The 17,573-nt window shown below is 33.7% G+C and overlaps 1 protein-coding gene and 1 pseudogene across 5 annotated transcripts in view; one reads left to right on the top strand and one right to left on the bottom strand.

Annotated features, from left to right (window-relative positions):
* LOC145505852 (protein argonaute-3) overlaps positions 1-17,573 on the top strand; it is a 112,863-nt gene that overhangs the window by 60,018 nt on the left and 35,272 nt on the right. For 4 of the 5 annotated variants that reach the window (XM_081488926.1, XM_081488925.1, XM_081488928.1 and 1 more), the window contains one exon: positions 15,785-15,919. In XM_081488926.1, coding sequence (XP_081345052.1) covers positions 15,785-15,919 — 135 coding nt within the window. Of the gene's footprint in view, positions 1-10,662; positions 10,832-10,941; positions 11,107-15,784; positions 15,920-17,573 lie in introns of all 5 variants that reach the window. The other variant, XM_081488929.1, reaches the window with a different exon arrangement.
* On the bottom strand, positions 6,933-7,031 carry LOC145508082 (U6 spliceosomal RNA; annotated as a pseudogene).

Below are 17,573 nucleotides of genomic sequence, written 5' to 3'. Positions count from 1 at the left end.
GCATACCTGGCCTACAAAATTCTATGATTAAAAATATAATAATAATAATAAAAAATTCTGTGATTTATTCAGTCTTTAAAACAACCTTTATATTCCCAAACCTTCAGTGACTGTGTTTATTTTATAAACTGGCTTTCAAGAAGAGCATACTCACCAACATACATTCAGAATAGTGACTCATCCATATCATTATGAATGATGATTCTGAATATGGGAGGGAGATCTGCTTTCACTGGTTAGTTGTCAGTTTATACCACGTATAAAAAGATCAAATGTTAATATGTCTAAAGTTTGATTCTGTGGAACATATAGAGAGCCATCTAGTATGTAGTTGGAAATGTAGATGTGAAAATCTGTAGTGGAGTGAGGTAAAAGTAAAAGTTTTGGGAGTCCTTAGTGCCTAAATCCATATTTGAAATTCTGAAAATGGAAAATTTCCTTTAGAAATAGTATTTAGACTGAAAAAAGAAATGAAAAGGATAGAGCAAGGGAGAATACTAGCATTTAAGGAAGAAAGAAGAACCAGAAAGTAATTAATGATTATTGTAGGCAGTATTAGAGCCAAGAAATGGTATCAAGGGAGGAAACATTCAGAGAGTAGATGATTTCACAGTTAAGCAGTGGAGCTCTTCCAATAAAATCAAGAGTAGGACAGGGATGTCAGTACTAATGATATTTAGTCACAATTGTGTTTGCTAACTTCTGTTCTTCTTACAGGTTTCAGTCTACATGTTACTTCCTTGAAAAGCAGTAATTGACACCTTCTCCCCCCCATCCAGCCATCTCCCCCGCATCCAACCATCCCCCAAGAGTTACATATTTCTCTCAAGTATTCTTATAGCACAGTATACTTCCCCAGTAATACCATGTGTCACCTTGAATGTATTTATTATTCTTTGTCTCCTGTTAGAATGAAAGCTCTATGAAGCTAGGGACTGTCCACCTTATTCACCGGTATATATAACCTCTGTGTCTGACACAACTCTTGGTCATACTAAGCAAAGAATGAATAAATAAGACTAAGAACATGGCGGAGGAGTGTCTAATTGAATCTGGAAAGTTAGGAAAATATTTGTAGAAGTAAATGATGTCTTAGCTGGGCTTTTGTAAATGTGATGACATCAGGAGTTTGGGTGGAAAAGTGGATACACAGGAATGAAAAATTTCTGAGAGGTCTCTAAAGTAAAAAAATTTATTGAAAGATATAGGCAAAAATCTGAGTGAATGAAATATATTAAGCTTATTGAGAAGACTCTGTTTGATAAGGTATCAGTTCTCCAAAAATTAATCTGTAAATGAATTTTAAGTAAAATCCCAATAGGGCATATAGTGAAACTTGGAAAGTCAGTATTAAGATGTATATGGAAAAATAAGTGACTGTGAAAAATCAATATAATTTAATATTAAGTTGGCATTTTGGATCACTGAGGAAAGAGTAAAATATTTAATAAATGGTATTTATACAGTTGTTAACGATAAGAAAAAATAATTAAACCCATCTCATATCATATCCCAGATTTATTTCTAGGTAGATTATAATCTAAAATTTGAAAACCAAAGCTTTAAAATTCTTTCAAGAAAATACTGATAAGCTTGGCTGCATCAAAATTTAAAACTTATTTGTTACAGATGAATCATAAAGTTAAAATGCTAAGAGAATATTTACAGCATATATAACCAAAAACTTTACAGGGAGATCAGTTAAAAAAAAAAAGCTAATTCACAAAAGAGGAAACACAAATGGTCAATAAACCCATGAAAATCAGATTCTCAAATTCATTATTAATCAGAAGAATGCAAGTGAGATCAGTACCATTTGACACCTATCAGATTTATAAAATTTTAACAGATGTTGGTGAGGATAAGTATAAGGAAATATCTTGTGCACTGTTTATAGGCGTATGATTTGATACAACAACTTTGGAAAGCAGTTTTCGATAGCTAGAAAAGATGAAGTGAAAATGAAATTGAACATGTCTTAAAACCCTTAATATACCATAGAGGTATCTTGCATACTGAGATATTTTTTGCTGTAGCAGAAAATTAGAAACATCCTGATTCCTGTGACTAATAGAATAAGCAAATATTGGAATGAGTACATGAATTGTCATATTGTGGTATATACTATTATATATAAGTTAAATGAATGAACCAAATCTACATATATCAACATGGATTTTTCTTAAAGTTCTCTGTTATCTTAATGAAATGAAATAAAGCCTAAAATTTTAAATGGATTTTTTTTTAAATTGTCAATAGTATGTACTGGTGCTTTGAAAAATAATGAGGGAAAGTATTGCACTTGACCACCTTACTTGCTTATATTTCCTTTCTCGTTTATATGGTTTTGCAACCTTTGCACTTGGTATATTTTGCTGAACAAAATAGTCTTTATTGAACTTGAGATCAACGGGAGAAAATTAGTATTGAGTAATATATGATGAGTATCACGGAGAAGTAATAAATACAGTGGGACTGTGCAACAAAGGAAACCATTCTAGTCTCAGTGTCCAAGGAACTTTTCTCTGAGGAAGTGACGAATGGGAGCTTAGGTAAAATTTGTGGTGATGATAAACATAGAAGAGTACTTTAAGAAACCAAGCAATTTAATTCTAATTGTGTGACTTCATCTTGTCTTCAAAATGATTGTTTTCATGGTATATAGTATCTTAACTCTCAACTATATAACTAAACTTAATGAATTTTACCAATCTAAGAAAGAAAAAAAATTTTTTTCACATTTCATCATCTCTGAAATTGGGAGGTGTCTTGCAGGGGATGGTTTATCACAATTTAATTGGAAAATTTGGCAAATACAGTACTGATGTACCTTACCATAATTGGGCTTTTCAAGTCAGTGAAATACAGTATACTTTTTTATGTTAGGCCAGACTCAGTTGCAATTTGCATTTTGTTTTTCTGAGTATGCATTTTAAGAGTACCAGAGTAACTATAGGGAATTCCCTGGCTGTCCAGTGGTTAGGATTCCATGCTTTCACTGCCAAGGGCACAGTTTCAATCTCTGATCAGGGAACTAAGAGCCTACAAGTCACAGTACAGCCAAGAAAAAAAGAATCTGATGTTTATTAGTTGTATCTCCCTGAAGATACCTGTCACAGATAGAATGCTAAACATTTTGCATTAATTACAGTCAGCCCTCGTTACCTGGGTACCATGGATTCTGAGGGCTGACTGTAATACATCATTTTGTATAAGGGACTTGAGCATCCACCGCTTTTTGATGTACAAAGGGAGTTCCAGAACCAATCTTCTGCAGGAACCAAGAGACAACTGTATCTCATCTGAACTTCATCACAGTTGTATGAGTTAGGTGATACCCCCTACTGAAGACACAATCTCTAAATTTCCCTCTCTAAGTGACTTTTTCCCTCTAAAGATCACATAGTTTGTATTTTATATTTCTATTAATGTATATGTAATGTAACCTACTAAGTGTAGAGAGGCACAGTCATTTATATTTAAGTGATAGAGGTCAACTTTTCTGTTGCCAAAGCTTATGCTGTTAATATTCACAGCTTTTTCCTGTATCCTTTAAGAAGCAAGTTTCCTGACAAGACAAATCTGAGTTGAGAAATGTTTTTTTATTTTTATATACTTGATTTGCTTCCTTGTGCTTTTCAGTAAAGTGTAGCTTTCTATAGAATATTCACTGTCTGTTTTGCTGCTAGAAGAAAATGGTCAGAATGTATAAGCAGAATTTGATAATTATAATTTATTCTGCTTGAATCAGAAGTTCACACTGAATATGCTTCCTTGCAAGGAAAACATTTCCAATAAGTAATTTATTAATCAAAATATTACTGTCGCTTGCTTCATATGATTGCCTTAAGTTCAGGTATAAGATCCCTCAGTGAAAGTGAAAATCGACAATTTGACTTTTATAGTATTCAAATTAGTCCCCAGAAGCAGAACAAAGCAGAACCTTTCTTTAGGGTGAAACAGGCAAGCAGCAGGTTTATCAACACTGGTCAAACTCAACCAAGTAAAGAAACCCGTATCAGGCTTATTTAGTCTAACCTCACATTAGAAAAAGTTTTCCAGCAGGAATTTCAGTGACCGTTTCCAACAAATCTGTTTCTTGATTCAGAGTGCTTCAGGCTAATTGAGTATGTTCTTCATATTTGATGCACAGCTGTCCTCTTGGGATCAAACATCATTCTCTGTATCCATTTCTCTCCCTACCCCTCATTTTTTAATATTTAGAAGTTTCATGAGAAAAGGATACACAAGAAGCAAAAATTTTTGATGCCTTACACATTGGAAAAGGTATCAGCAAACCTAAATGAAAGTTTAGCTGGGTTTCTATGTTGGAAATAATTTTTCCTTCATAAATTTAAAAGTGATGTTCCACTTTTTAAATAGCTTTGGTGAAGTTTTGTTTCCCTTATATTACCTTGCTTTCTCGAAAATTTACTTACCTTTATCCTCTAAACCTCTTCACTTTTTCATTTTTGCTATTATGCTTTTGATTTATAATCATTCTTTTTTATTTCTTGAATGTTATTTTAGAATAGCATACTATTCTTGTTTCACATATGGTAGTATCTTCTCTATGCTCACTGAAGATAATTTATTTTAGAGTTTTCTTTTTCTTGCACATGCTTATGCTTCCTCCAAATTCTGTTTTGTTTATTTGTTTTGATCACTGTCCTCCATTTCGGAAGCTTCCTTCAAGTATATAGTGTCCTTGATTATTTATTCATGATGCAGTGGGAATCTAAAACATTGACTCAATGCTTTGAATTCATTAGTGGGACTAGTTGACTTTGAGCTTTATCATAGAGTGGTTTGATTGGGCTGATCCTAGGGAACCTATAATGTTAGTATCCTTAGTTAGGTCTTTCCTCTTAGCTAGTCAATTATCCAGAGATGAGACTTCCAGACTCCTACCTGAAGGGTAATAGTCTTGTTACCTGCATTCTGGAGACCAAGTTGGGGATTTTGGCTTGGGGAGTGTCTGCATTCAGGAATTAATGTTTATGGTCACTTAATTCCTTGTTTTGGGTACAGTGTTGTGCCCTCAGCTGTGCCTGACATCATCCCTCCAAAAAGTCTTTTACTTTTTCCAGAGAATACACTTCCAGATTATGCCAGGATAAAGATGAGGCAGTTGTTCCACAATGTGAATGGAGCTAGACAGGAATCTAGGACTCTACCTGCTTCTCAAACAGCTTTCGTCTTTATTTTTCTGCACCACCGCCATTCTTTTATCATCGGTTTCAGAGGTACCTGATACTGCCGTTTCTCACACCTTTTGAGAATTCTATCTGTTCTGTCAGTTAAAGCTTGTCTACTTGTTTTTCATCTTCTAAAACGGTACATTTTCTATTTTCAATCCTCTCTTCCTTCTAGATTTATGCTTTTTTTTTTTTTTTTTTGTCCTTAATTCCTTACCAGAGTTTTAGTGGAGTTTGGGGAAGGAATGAACTGAGTTGCTTGACCAGAATCTGTTCTTAAAATGGAGAGGCTTTGTCTGGTTTATCTTTAAACTCCAACCCACAAAGGAGTCCCTGATATAGTAGATACTTGAATGTTTAAATGAATGAGTAAGTCTTGTTTTATTATCTGTAAAACTCAATCGGTAAGTTTGTGCTAGAGACCTAGTTTCTTGCCACCTGGACCTCTCAACAGGGTTGGTTAAGTATCTTCATGGTAATGTGGCTGGCTTCTTTGGAGCAAGCAGTCCGTGAGAGAGCAAGGCAGAAGCTGTAATGACGTTAAGGCCTAGTATGGAAAGCTATATTCTGCCAGTTTTGTAATGTCTTATTAGTTACATAAATCAGTTATATTCAGTGTAGGAGAGACTTACACGAAATCCCAAGAGGCAAGACTTACTAGCGACCATGTTGCAGGCAGGCTGCCACACGGAGTTTCTGTCTTCAACCAGAAGAAAAAATTAAACTCAAATAGAAAGTAAGAAATAATAAAACTCAGAGCAAAAGTTAATTAAATAGAAAACTATAGAAAATGAATGAAGCCAAAAGTTGATTCTTTTTAAAAAGTTAATAAAAATTTTAAACTCCTAGGAAGGCTAATCAAAAGAAAGAAAAAACCAAACAGATTACTAGTGTCAAAAATTAAAGAAGGGTTTATCACTAAAGATCTTTCAGAATTGAAAGGTTGATAAGGGAATGTTAGGAACAGTTTTATACTAATTAATTTGATAACTTGAATGAAACACACAATGTTACAAAAGTTGGCTCAAAGAAAACTGGAGTAGCCTTGTATCTGTTAAGGAAATTGAATTCATGATCCTTTCTAACAAAGAAAACTCCAGTCCTAGTTGATTTCATTGCTAAAATTTATCTGACATTTAAGAAATAATGATACCAATCTTACACAGATTCTTTTAGAAAACAGAAGAAAAAAGGCTTTTCAACTCAATTTTATGAGGTTCCTATTCCTCTGAATCTGACACCTGACCAAAACAATGTAATCTTCTCAACAGAAGGATCATTTGACACATTTTAACATTATCATGATAAAAATTTGTAACACACTAGCAGAAAAAGGAAACTTCTCCAACCTGATCAAAGAATCTAGAAAAGCATGCAGGCATCATCATAGTGACTAAAAGAGTGAATGACTTTGCTGTAAGATTAAGACTAAGAGGAGGATTCTTACTCTCACTACTTCTATCCAACATTGTGCTGGTGGTCCAAGAAAAATGAAGGCGTAAGATTGTAAAGGAAGTAATACAACTATCTCTGTTTGCAAAAGACATAATTGTCTACATAAAAAAATCCTAAGAAATCTACCCTCCCAAAAAAATCCTACTAGAATTAATAGATGCATTTAGCCAGATCACAAGACACTAGTTGCATAATAATACTAGCAGTATAATAAATAATACTGGCATTCAGCAGTTGGAAAAATGAAAAACACATGTACCATTCATAATAATATTTTTGAAATATTTAGGAATAGATTTTTTTTTCATCTTTGCACAGGGGCCATGCTAATCTCTGTATCATTCCAATTTTTTGCCAAACTGAGCGCTAGAAATAAATTTTAAAAGAGATGTGTACACAAACCCTCTACACTGAAAGCCTATAAAACATTCCTGAGAAAAATAAGAAAGATAAACAGAGATACCATGTCCCTGGTGGCTCAGATGGTAAAGAATCTGCCTACAATGCAGGAGAGTCAGGTTCAATCCCTGGGTTAGGAAGATCCCCTGGAGAAGGGCATGGCAACCCACTCCAGTATTCTTGCCTGAAAAATCCCATGAACAGAAGAACCTGGCAGCCTGCAGTTCATGAGATCACAGAAAGTTGGATACAGCGGAAGTGACTTAGCACGCCTGCCTGCCATGTTCTTGGCACAGAAGACTCAAATTGTTAGGATGATCATTATTCCCAAATTGATCTATAGACTCAACACAATCCCGGAATCTCACCCAAAATCTCACTTTTTAAAAAAAATATAAATTGACAAGCTGATTTGAAGATTTATTTGAAAATGCAGAGAACCTAGCACAGCTAAAACCATTTTGAAGAAGAACAGAGTTGGAGGATTTGTAATCCCTGATTTCAAGACGTGCTGTAAAGCTACAGGAAGCAAAACGGTGACACTGAGGTTAAAGATGGGCGTATACATCAAGTAATGAAATAAACATTAAAACTGAGAAACTTCTAAGAAAAGAGGAAAAACTTTCATGCCCTTGGAGTAAGCAAAGATTTTGTTTGCTGGAAACCTAATCTAAGTGAAAACCATCTCTTAAAGAACACTGTTAAAAAGATGAAAAGGCAAGCTACTGAAGCTACTGAAATTTGAAAGAGTTTCAAATATTTGCATAATATATCCTGAACAAAAGACTTGTGTCTAGAATATATGAAAAACTTGCATAACTCAAACTATTTTTAACAGTGGTCAAAAATATACACTGCACAAAAGATTATGGGAATGGTCAATAAGCACCTGAGAAGATATTAAACATCATTGGTCATCTGGAAAATGCAGATAAAAACCACAATGAGATATCACTTCACACTTGCTAGACTTGCTAAAGTAAAAAACCCAGCAATACTAAGTGTTGGCAAGAATGTGGAACAATTAGAAACGGTAGGAGTATAAAACTGTACAACCACTTTGAAAAATATTTTGGCAGATTTTTAAAAATTTAAAGATTTTCTTGCCATATGTCCTAACTATTCTTAGGTCTTTCCCCAAGAGAATGAAAAAATAGGTCCATACAAAGGTTTGTTCAGTTCAGTTCAGTTCAGTCGCTCAGTCGTGTCCGACTCTTTGCGACCCCATGAATTGCAGCACGCCAGGCCTCTCTGTCCATCACCGACTCCCAGAGTCTACCCACACCCATGTTCATCGAGTCGGTGATGCCATCCAACCATCTCATCCTCTGTCGTCCCCTTCTCCTCCCGCCCCCAATCCTACCCAGCATTAAGGTCTTTTCCAATGAGTCAACCCTTCGCATGAGGTGGCCAGAGTATTGGAGTTTCAGCTTCAACATCAGACCTTCCAATGAACATCCAGGATTGATCTCTTTTAGGATGGATTGATTGGATCTCCTTGCAGTCCAAGGGACTCTCAAGACTCTCAAGAGTCTTCTCCAACACATGTACAAAGGTTTGTACATGTTCATAATAACTAGGATCTGGAAACAACCCAAATGCCCAGCAACAAGTAAACTGAGAAACAAATTGTGATTTATTTACACAATGAAATACTATCCAGCAATTTTTAAAAAGTAATTTATACAGTGGTATGGCTGAATCTCAAGGTGTGCAAAAAAGCTAGACAAAATGTTGTATACAGTATAATTCCATTTATGTGAAATTCTGGAACAAATTTGTTATGAAAGGAATCAGATCAGTGGTTGCCTGCAGCAGATGTGATGGAAGCTGATTAAAGAGGGGCAGGAAAGTACTTTCTGGGGTGATGACATATTTTGTCTTAATTGGAGTGATAATAGCATAGAGGATGAGATGGTTGGGTGGCCTCACTGACTCAATGGACATGAGTTTGAGCAAGCTCCAAGAAATGGTTAAGGACAGGGAGTCCTGGCATGCTGCAGTCCATGAGGTTGGAAAGAGTTGGACACGATTGAACAACTGAACAACAACAAATAGCATTAAGGTATACGTTTGTCAAAATCATTGAGCTATACAGTTAAAATGCATTATATTGTATGTAAGTTATAACTCAAATAGTTTTTTTAAATGAGGTGTCACATCACCAGAAAAGCTAACATTAAACTCTTCTTTTTTAAAATATAAATTTATTTTAATTGGAGGCTAATTATTGTACAATATTGTATTGGTTTTGCCATACATTGACATGAATCCTTAAACTCTGCTTGTGAGAGAGTTAGTTGTTAAAACCACTTTGGAAGATTTTGGCATTATCCAGGAAAGTTAGAGATACACATCCTTATTTCAGTTCAGTTCAGTTGCTCAGTCATGTCCGACTCTTTGTGATCCCCTTGGACTGCAGCACGCCAGACTTCCCTGTCCATCACCAACTCCCGGAGCTTGCTCAAACTCATGTCCATCGATTCAGTGATGCCATCCAACCATCTGATCCTCTGTCGTCTCCTTCTTCTCCTGCCTTCAATCTTTCCCAGCATCAGGGTCTTTTCTAATGAGTCAGTTCTTCGCATCAGGTGCCCAAAGTATTGGAGCTTCAGCATCAGTCCTTCCAATGAATATTCAGGACTGATTTCCTTGAGGATTGACTGGTTTGATCTCCTTGCAGTCCAAGGGACTCAATAGTCTTCTCTAACACTGCAGTTCAAAAGCATCAATTCTTCAGCGCTCAGCTTTCTTTAGACTCAGCAATTCTACTTAGATACCACCTTTTCTATTAGAGAAATATACATGTGTATGTATATCAAAAAGGCCATCTACAAGAGTATTCATAACATTATTCTAATAACCAAAGGAAAGTGCCAGCATTAACAGTCCACCAACATTAATAATCAGGTTTTTGTTTGTTTGGTTTTTGCCTCAGGACACCTTGTGGGATCTTAGTTGCCTGGCCAGGGGTTGAACTTGGGCCCCTGGCATGAAAGCATGAAGTTCTATCCACTGTCCACCAACATTAAAGTGGATAAACTGTGTATTTCTTCAGTGGAGTGTTAGGCAGAGCAATGGAAGTGAAGGAAATGGTTACAATTAGTTTAAATGAGTTTGAAACAGTGTTTAGCAAGTCTCATAAAGATTATATGCTTTATGTTTCCAGTTAGATAAAATGAAGAACTAGAAAAAATAAATTTTCCTTAGTGGTCTGTACATATGTTGTAATTCTGAAAAGAAAAAAAAGTGATTACCATAAGAACCAGGATTTGAGGGTTGAAGTGTAAGTTAAGGTTGGAAAGGGGATTGGGAAGTGGTTTCCAGAATACTGCAATATTTAGTTCTTGATCTGAGTGTTGCTTATGTGAATATTTGTATTCACTTTATAATAGTTTAGTGACACTTTAGTAAATATGTTTTTTATTAAAAACAGAAAAAAAAAACAACCCTTTGATTTATCAATATCTCCTGAGTACTATGTCAGTAATACTTTGCTAGTTAATGATAGACATGCAGAGATGTCTAACATGGCCTCTAAACTGCTCACTATTACCACAAAAAGGCGTTGTATAATAAGTGACCTTAATTTCTGTTCTTATACCTTCAGAGCCATGAAAGCAAATGTATAAAATTGAAGCACATAACCTCTCCGGAGGTTAAAGTATAATTGTAATTATGTTTTTACCTGGATCCAACATTATTTGCTGCTTTATTTTATACTCTTCATTTGGACTTGGACTAATTTGGAACATGCAGTCCTTATTACCTTAAATATGGTAAATGTTTATTATTTTTTCACATCTGTATTTTAGCTGCATCCTAACAGAAAATTTCAGTTTTGACACAGTAAAGTGCAAACTAAAGAATCTTGATCACTTCTTCATAGAACATCCTCCCTTTCAGCTTCTTCAAGGAGTTAGTTTACATTGACAGAATGATTCTGCCTAGAATTAAAACCTCAATAAATCAGAGAGCAAAAGACATGAGGAGACAGTTCTTCAAAAGATGAGAAAAAGAGTTCTGATGAGTTTCTGCCATGTTCTGGGCACAAGTAGGTACCTTACATTGAATCTTCATGCTAATGCTGTAAGTAATGGGTGTTTTGCTAATTTTCCATATGAATGAATGGAAATTCTGAAAAAAATCATGATTAGTAAGTCTGGATCTAGAATTAAAGTCTGTTTCATTTCCAAGCTTATTTTTTTCTCATTATCCTAATGCTGCTACCCATGAAAAGAAGAAAATAAACCTAATTTAAAAAATAAGGATAGGGGCTTTCCTGATGGTCGAGTTTCCAAGACTCCAAGCTCCCAATGCAGGGGGCATGGGCTCAATCCCTGGTCAGGGAGCTGCATCCCACATGTTGCAATAGCAAAAACAAAGAACCCACATGCCACAACTAAGACCTGGAGCAGCCAAATAAATTTAAAAAATTTTTTTAAAAAGGATACATTTCCAACAGTAAAACAATTTTTTATCAATTATCAATAAGTGAGTTATAAAGTATCACAAAACCTTAATGAAATTAGAATGATTTTTGCCTAAGTTGTGTATTGTACTTATCTAGATACTAGCAATCTAAGTAGTTCGTAATATCTCATTTTGTACAAATTCCTCAAGTTTTTCATTTCTCAATTTTATTTATCTGAATTCTAGCACCTGCTCATTTATTTTGTTTATATGAATGTAGTACAAATTTATCCATTTGACTGATGGTTATTTAGGTAGTTTCCATTCTTTTTATCATTATAAACAGTGCTACAGTAAGCATTCTTATTCACGTTGCCTTTCACAGGTACGAAATTTTTGTAGAGCATATATTCCAGTAGAGTGGAATTGTTGAGTTGGAAATTATGCTCATCTTCAAACTTACTATAAATTACCATTTGCTCCTGACTTTATCAGTTTATATTCCTACATACCGTATGAGAATTTTCATTCTTCATTCTTCCTTTGGCTTATTGTCAGCTTGTATTATCCATTATAACATTTTTGGCCCATTTTGATTGGTATAAAATAATAGCTCAATAGAGTTTTTATATGTATTTCCTTTATTACGAATAAAATAGTGAAAATTTGTTTTTTGACATTTAGATTTTCTCTTCTGTGAAATACCTAGCCATGTCTCTTTTGACACTGTTACTGTTTTAAGCTTGATTTACAGGCACTCATTACATATTCTGTATAGTAATCATTTGTCATATGTATTATACATATCCATTTGCCTGGTTTTTTTTTTTTAGCTTTGTTTATGGTACTTTTTTTTTTTATAGTTTTTGTATCTTAAGAAATTCTTGCTTTCAAGGTCATAAAGGTGTTCTATATTTTCCTTTAAATGTCTGTTTTTCTTTTCATGTTGAGTTCTCTGAATAGGAGTTTGTTTCGTATACTGTATAAGGTAGACTTTGAAGGATATTCTGCTGGTCTCTGTGTTTGTCCCCACATTCTCTTGACTTGAAGAGGATTATAACAAATCTTGATGAATGTTAGAGCAGACCTTATTCTTAGAAACTCTCTTAGCTGTTCTGATTTCATTTCTCACTCATGTTAATTTTAGTATCAGCTTCTTAAGTTCCAGAGGTCGAGAGGGTTATATCTTACTGGTATTTGATTGAAATTGCTTTGAATTTACAGATTATTTTATAAATAATTTATACTAATGAGGTATATTGCTCCATTTATTAATATTTAGATCTTCTAAATATAGTAGTAAAGACACCTATTATTTCAGTAAATCTTCTACATCTTTTGTTTAGGTTTCATCCCAAGTGTCTTACATTTTTTGTTGTGATGTTAAGTGGTATCTTTTTTTAAAGTGGTATCTTTTTTTAAATTACATTTTAAGTTGGTTGCTAGTATATAAGACATTATTTATTTATTTTTATCTGTTGATCTTAAATCTAGCAGTTTTAATGAACTCTCTCATTCTATAATTTATCTATAGATTAGAGGGTATTCTCTTTCAACAATCATACTATGAATAATAATTTTGTTTCTTCCTTCCAATCCTTTTACCTTTTATTTCTCTTAACTTGCATTCCTATGCCAGCTATCACTTTCTATTAACTTAAGTTGAATTTACCATAGATTTTGGTGAATAACTTTTATCAAATTAAGGAAGCTCCTTTCTAGTCCTGGTACTGTGAAAGTTTTAGTTATGGTGCTGACTTTTATCTGATACTTTTTTCAGAGCAGTTATCTATAGAAATGATTGTACGTTTATTCCCCTTAGTATTTTAATGTGGTATATTTTGTTAATAGGTTTTTACAATATTAAATGTAAATATTACTTGTTCTGTTAAACTGAGTTAATTTGTGAAAGGGAATGAAGGAAAAAATGCATGTATATGTAGGTTTATAAAATGGTAGGGATAGAGAGACAGATCTTTGCTCTTTGAAACTCATGCCTAATTCAGCTATACTCACTGATTTTATCCCATCTTGTGTAAGAACTTTCCTTCACCTCAAATGCCTACATTGCTGTAGGGAAGATGGTAAATAGTAAAATGATTAAAAGTGTAAACACTAAGGAAAATTAATAAAATGTTAAACAGGATAATGTTTGTTTAGTAGTTTCAGCTCTGTGAGATAAGATGAATTAATTGTGAGTGCTAGTATTATAATAATCCAGTGAAGAAAGTTTACCTGTAGGATTAAAGGAAAGACAAAATAAGCATGTTAATTACCATATATTTATTTTCCTTTATCCACTTATTTTTTTTTATTAACACAGAAGCAATATATGTTTATTTGAAATTTCCTGCCAGCTTCATTTTAATGTACAACAGTATTCACACATTTTTAAGAGAAGAATGCAGTTATACAGTTTTTTAATGTAGAAGATTTAAATAAGATACTCAGAATGCTGATACAGTCTTATCAGTCTCTCTTTTTTTAGTTAGCTTGAAATTGTAAAGGTATTTCTAAAGTTTATTTGGGTAGAAATACAAAACCAACATAACTATCCATCATTGGGGGCATGTAGTAGATCCAGGTAGTGAGATATCCTGCAATGTGAAAAGAAATGATATAATTCCATATTAGTACATATAAGTTCTATCTCTTAAATACATAATGAGAAAAAGAAATCAAAGCCCAGAATAGTGTTTTTAATGTTTTATCATTTGTGTTCTTTTTCATTAAGAGAAGAATGCGATATATATTCACTTAATTACCATGCACCCAAACTACAGAACAATATGAAGCCATTAAAAAGAAATTATTGACATGGAAAGATCTCTAAGACATTGTTAGTTTTAGAATAATAATAAAACAATAAAGTCATAAAACATTTATTATCTGATCTCATGTTTTTAAAAGTTATATATCCATTTTTATCTCTAAGTGCATATTAAAAGAACAAGATATGGAAGTACAAAACCAACATAGCTGTCTATTGTTAGGGATATGTAGTAGGTCCATGTCCATAATTAGTACATGTAGTAGTTAGGGATTAGCTACTAATAATGGTTACTTCTTAAAGATACTTTAAGAAAAAAAAAAAAAAAAAAGATACTTTAAGAGTATCTTAAGAGACCAGAAGTCTTTACTGTTTATGTCTATGTTTAAATTTCTTATGCTGAGACTTCGTTCATAGATTATTTCTGAAATAAAGGAAAATGTAATATGTGCTCACTATTAAAAAATAAAGATTTGAAGAAAAATAAAAAATATCCACAGTAGTCTCACTACCTGACTACTTAAAGCCTTGTTAAGTATCCTTCCAGAGATGAGGGACATTTTGTGGAAGACATTTAAATCTAAACCAAGGAGAATAAGAGAAAGGGCACCACTGTGGGCATGTTTTCTAAGTAGGGAAATAATATGATAGCATGTTGACTCGGGTGGTAAAGAATCTGCCTGCAATGCAGGAAACCTGGGTTCAATCCCTGGATTGGGGAGATCCCCTGCAGAAGGGAATGGCAACCCACTCCAGTATTCTTGCCTGGAGAATTCCATGGACAGAGGAGCCTGATGGGCTACAGTCCATGGGATCTCAGAGTCGGAAACAACTGAGAGACTAGCACTTCTCACTTTTCAGGCTACTGTCTGTTTTGGTTGTACTTTTCACTGTACCCCCAGTATCTTTTAGCACGTAATAGCAGCCCGTAAGTATTTAAGAAATGAGTGATGGTGATCTACTAACTATTGGTGAAGCTCTCTTCTAGTTCCAAAATCCAGGATTAAGAAGTCATGCTAGTTGGCTCCTCGAAGACTGCTGATTGTAGCTAGATAACATTGGGAAGATATTGTTACTACCTGTAGCTTGATTAGCGCTAGTAACATTTAATACCATTGTCTTCTCAAATCTGTACAAGACAGGGAAAGCGCTTCTTAGAACAGATAAGCAATCTGGGGTGGCATGAAAAGCTTTGTTTAAGAAATAATACCTAACCTTGTCTTCTGTGGCACTCTGGCCTTCTTTGTCCCATTATAGGCCTTGTCTCATAGCCAGAACACTGCTCTGTACATGTAGTAGGGAGTGGAATGATTCAGTTACCCATGATGAAAGAGATTATAAAAACTGTAATATTAGGTTTTTCTGTTGTTGTACTTGTAGTCAAACAGGTCAAGTTGAAACTGCTTAATTTTGGAAATATTTTTATATGTATTGATATACAGGTATACGTAAGAGGGTAATTTTAACTCTATAATTAATTATCATGGAGCCTTAGATTGAGTTTTCTTAAGGAAACATTAATTTGTACCTTTTGTGTTTTTCTTCTTAGTTTCTGCCACTGCCTTCTACAAAGCACAACCTGTAATTCAGTTCATGTGTGAAGTTCTTGATATTCATAATATTGATGAGCAACCAAGACCTCTGACTGATTCTCATCGGGTAAAATTCACCAAAGAGATAAAAGGTGAGTTAATTAGCATTTGGAACAACTTAACTGTAAAATGCATGAATATAACAAACCTTCATGGAAATTTTTTAAGATTAAATCTGTTCATGTAACATCACCAGTAAAAATATGGATTAATTTTAAAACGTTACATTAAATTCATTGCCATAACATCTTAGGTAGTGTTTCAATGAAAGAAATACCAAGTAATGGAATTAATACTAGCTAATTTTTTGTTGATACTTTCCCTTACTAGCTGAAGGCATAAAGAGGTACTCTCATAGGAAAATGCTCCTATGATACTGTTTAAAATAGGAAATTTATTCCCAAAACATTGACACTTCAGGACTGGAGCCATTCTTTGAACATATTTTAATATAGTGACTTCTTTATTTTTCTGAAATGATAGCAGAATATTTTATTTCTTTGTAAATTTATAGATGTGGGGCTAGCCTGTTTCATGTGTTGTTCTAGAGTTGAAACTTAGTAATTTCATGCACATTATCTAGTTGACCATTGATCTTGCCTATTTTATAGTTAGCGGCTAAAATTTATACAGTGGTGTTACATCATATATATATTTTACTAATATACATTCATCTCTACATGGTCTTCCAAAGAGAAAAATTAAAATTAAGTTTTAATTAATTTATATTCTAAAATTTATATTTTGTATATATTTATTCTTTATATAATTGTAGCTTTCTATGTAAATATACAGTTTTATGTGCAAACCGATATACAGTATGTTTATCAGCAATTTAATATCAGTGTACTTTATCAGCAGTTTAAGGGATTTTTCATGAATAATTTTGATTATGTAAGATTCTTACCTTGTTCATCACTTTGACACTTAGTCCTCATGTAAGATGTGACTCCACTGTATTTAGTTCTTTATTATTTAGGCACAAAGAGAAATTCGATATTCTCTAATTAGAATGAATACTATAAATTCTGTTTACAATAAGTATTACATCTTAAATAGTCAGAAATAATTGTATTGTTTAATTTTAAGGTTTTACGTATTTGTTGCAGGTAATTTTCAGCTTGTGGTTTAAATGAAGCATTGAAGTTTGTTTTCTGAACATCTTTCAGTCCCCCAGATCAGTTAGTATAGTTGAATACATCCTGCTAGCTCCAGTAATCATTTATTCTGTGCCATTCAGTAACCAAGAGAGAGATAGTCATTGTAATAAAACATTTAAAGGAATTTCCCTCCTGCTTTGAAGATAAGCATCTATTTATCTCAAGTTTTTTGTCAGAATAAAAAAGTGTTATATATTCTTGTATTGCAGTCATACCATTGTCCTGTCATAATCTGTATTAACTGCACAGTTAGCTTTGTTGGAAGGTAGTGCATTACCCACCATTAATATGTGATCATCTAAATGCCATGGTTTCCAGTGGAGTTGCTGCTTAGTTACCACCTCTGATATCATGAAGTCACTTACATTATTTTGCGGTAACTATGCAATCAACTCATATCACCACTCTATCACAGAACATACAAGATGTACAGAACAAGGATTCAACTGCTGCCCGAAGAGCATGGACTCGATCTTAACTTCAACTGCTCAGGGGGCCAAAGAAATGACTGAAAAAATGACTAGAAAGCATTATAAAGTTGATGTTATAGTGAAGGTAAAGCCAAGTTTATAGGTTAAATATTTGA

Source organism: Giraffa tippelskirchi, chromosome 5 (genome assembly GCF_054371585.1).
Source record: "Giraffa tippelskirchi isolate mGirTip1 chromosome 5, T2T-mGirTip1v1.2.pri, whole genome shotgun sequence".
Classification (NCBI taxonomy): domain Eukaryota; kingdom Metazoa; phylum Chordata; class Mammalia; order Artiodactyla; family Giraffidae; genus Giraffa; species Giraffa tippelskirchi.
This window is presented reverse-complemented; position numbering and strand designations above follow the sequence as displayed.